This window comes from Paramisgurnus dabryanus, chromosome 16 (genome assembly GCF_030506205.2).
Source record: "Paramisgurnus dabryanus chromosome 16, PD_genome_1.1, whole genome shotgun sequence".
Taxonomy (NCBI): domain Eukaryota; kingdom Metazoa; phylum Chordata; class Actinopteri; order Cypriniformes; family Cobitidae; genus Paramisgurnus; species Paramisgurnus dabryanus.
Genome location: NC_133352.1, coordinates 5,857,124 through 5,860,342, shown reverse-complemented (window position 1 = coordinate 5,860,342; position 3,219 = coordinate 5,857,124). Strand labels below are relative to the sequence as shown.

The following is a 3,219-nucleotide window of genomic DNA, read 5'->3' as shown; positions in this document are numbered from 1 at the left end:
CTTGCACAGATCATGTAAGGTTCCTAACCGGCAGCTCCTATGCCAGGCTCGTGTACAGCACAAAGCAGATCATTTTAGCAATGAGGTGTAATCTGATATGTCAACTGTATTCAGAGATAAAGAGAAGACTACTGTGATTTTAACCAGAGAATGAAACATAACTTTGTCAGAGTCTTTGACCACTAGATGTCAGTGTTGAATTATATTATAATATTGCGTTGCAAACTGAGGCAAATCTGTCATTGGTATTTTCCTCACTAGAAATAAAATAAACTTATTTATTCGAATCTCTTTGATGATCCATATTGTATTGTTTTTACCACATCGTGCATTGCAATTATAAAGCATACATTCATATTTTAATGTAAATATAAAGACAAACAATGTGATGCCGCAACCACACCATTAAAAAGGAACAACAACAAAGAACAACTAAATAAAAATAATACATATATATAAACATACAAATGCTAAATGAAAGTAAGAGAAGGTCATAAAATAAATGCATTATTGAGGACGTCAGACGTGAGGGGGCGGGGCTAGCGCACGTGAATATTATGGTCCAGTTGCTGCGTGCGCTCAGTGCGGGATGAGAGCACGGAGAGAAATGGATCTTAAATCTTTTTATTTACACGCATTTCTTCACATCACCTTTTTAGTCATTTTATAATGACAACACGCATTTCAGCATTTCACTATAAGGCGGTGTAGGTGCGCTATTTCAACAGTGTTTGTTCAGTGGCTGTAAGATTTACGATTGGTGTCGGTAAATGGGATTTTCTCGATGTTTGGAAAGACAAGGACAAATGAAATCGGACATAATCTAAAAACCAGGCGTAATTGCTTAATTTCCACATGACAATATTTCACGTTGGTAAGCAAGACCCCTTTTCCTGAATTGCGTAAGTTATGTTAATTTAAATCACATTTTATTTTTCCTAAAGGACTATTGACATTGTTTTTAAAAATTTCAAATTTCCCTGGATATTTTTGACAGTACAGTACTGAGAGATAAACTAGTGTAGAAATACACTTAAGTCCTTGAAGCTTGTCAAAAACTTGTCGGTCTTCTCCACTATGGCTTTGCCGGACAATACTAGTGGTGTTCCTGTTGAAGAAATGTCTTATCCGGAAATTATTGAGCTAAACGTTGGTGGCCAGGTGTATATAACTCGCTACTCTACATTAACAAGTGTGCCAGAGTCCCTCCTGTGGAAGATGTTCAGTCAAAAGAGCACAAAGAGTTTGGCCCGTGACACCAAGGGCCGCTTTTTCGTCGACAGAGATGGCTTCCTGTTCCGTTACATTCTGGACTACATGCGAGATCAACAGCTCGTCCTTCCCGACCATTTCCCAGAGCGAGGACGACTGCAGAGAGAGGCAGAGTTCTTTAACCTCCCTGAACTTGTCAAAATCTTGGCACCAAAGATCAGTAAACAGAACTCTCTGGGTGACGAAGGTTGCCAGAGTGACCCGGAAGAGTCGTCACCATGTGCTGACAACGCCCGCAATCTGGCCTCACTGGGGGCATCTGCGGCCGCCTGCTCCAGCATGGCATCAGTCGGAGGCGATGGCAAGCGCTCCGGATTCATCACAATTGGCTACCGGGGCTCTTACACGCTTGGTCGCGATAGTCAAGCGGACGCCAAGTTCCGGCGAGTGGCACGGATTATGGTGTGTGGGAAAACCTCCCTTGCTAAGGAGGTTTTTGGCGAAACACTAAACGAGAGCCGTGACCCCGATCGCCCACCAGAGCGCTACACATCCCGCTACTACCTAAAGTTTACTTTCTTGGAGCAGGCTTTCGACAGGTTAGCCGATGCCGGCTTTCATATGGTGGCCTGCAACTCCACCGGGACGTGCGCCTTTGCCCATGAGCAGACTGACGACAAAATCTGGACCAGCTACACCGAATATGTATTCTACCGTGAGTGACCTCAAACCTGTGCTCCAGTGTCTCCTCCCTGCCTCCCAGACCAGACACCATCACCTTCAGTAGATTCATCTAGATCACAATCCCCAACCTCCATCCAGACTTTTCCTCAACTGAGCCCTTAATGCTTCCTACCTGCCTCGCTTTCTTTCTATTGAACAAATCTCACTTTCCTCTTACCAAATATTTGCCTTTCCTCTGATAGACATTTATTCATATTGCCTTTTCAGCTTTTGGGAAGCACAGAATTGTATTGTTGATCTTCATATACGTTATCCAGCTAAAAGTTGGAAACAAACTGCTTAAACTATAGCACATTAGCCATTTAAAAGGGCTTGGAATAGTAAATACTTTCATTTTTCTGTCTACCAAATTGCAGGACATATTTTGAGGCTTTTAAGCTGTTGGTCATCCCTGATGACAAATAGATATGTAATAGCTTTTCATTTTGGATTATTATTTGGTTGTGTAATCTATTTATGGGGCCAAAGAAGTGGTAAAGCACTGGGTTTTAAAATGGATCGAAACCTAGTGGGCTTGTGAAACTTAATGATCAAGTAATAGAGTAACTTAAATTATCAATTAAACTTAATTATCAAGTTACATATATTACAATAACTGGTTTAGTTTTCTCATTGGTTTTGGCATAATGTTTATTGAGTTGGCAAAGATTTTAAACAAATAGCAGTTAATTGCACAGAATTAAACAATATTAAAATAGCAGAAATTGCAAAGCTTGTGGTAGATTGGTGAATTGGTGTATATTGACTGTGTTTTTTTTTTGCTGGTGTTTATTTTTTGTTTCCAGTCACAATATTTTATTAAAATGGTCTTAAAGTATTTACAGTAAGTGTATCATTCATATGCATGTTATTTAAGTGACATTTTCTGTGAATGATGCACATACTTTTTTATCATAAAGATTATGTCATTATGTCATTTACTAAATGTTTTTTCTCCATACTATACAAGGCCATTGTTTGTGTGGCTTTTTGACCGTGGTACTTTACAAATTTTAGAGCTTTAAATCAAATATTTTTAAATTCATTGTGACCTTAGGCTACAGTTGCCATACACTGTAACACCGGCACAAAATTAAGATGTCCTGCAGTAGACTTTAGTAATGAAGTGTAAAATATTAACCACTAATTCATTCGTTGTTTCATTTGTACGATGGCACATGTGCAGGCATCTGTAAATCATTTAATTCCTCTGAGATCTCAATTTACCGATTGTCTTTTGAAGGTCATGCGTAAGCTTTGTTTATAGTGAAATGCTTACCTCAA

The 3,219-nt window shown here is 39.4% G+C and overlaps 1 protein-coding gene across 1 annotated transcript; it reads left to right on the top strand.

The window, feature by feature from the left end:
• Positions 1 to 550: 550 nt before the first annotated feature.
• kctd12b (potassium channel tetramerisation domain containing 12b) lies at positions 551 to 2,980 on the top strand. Its single transcript, XM_065249142.2, has one exon. The coding sequence runs from the start codon at positions 1,078 to 1,080 to the stop codon at positions 1,933 to 1,935; it is 858 nt and encodes a 285-aa protein (XP_065105214.1). The 5' UTR covers positions 551 to 1,077; the 3' UTR covers positions 1,936 to 2,980.
• Positions 2,981 to 3,219: the final 239 nt, after the last annotated feature.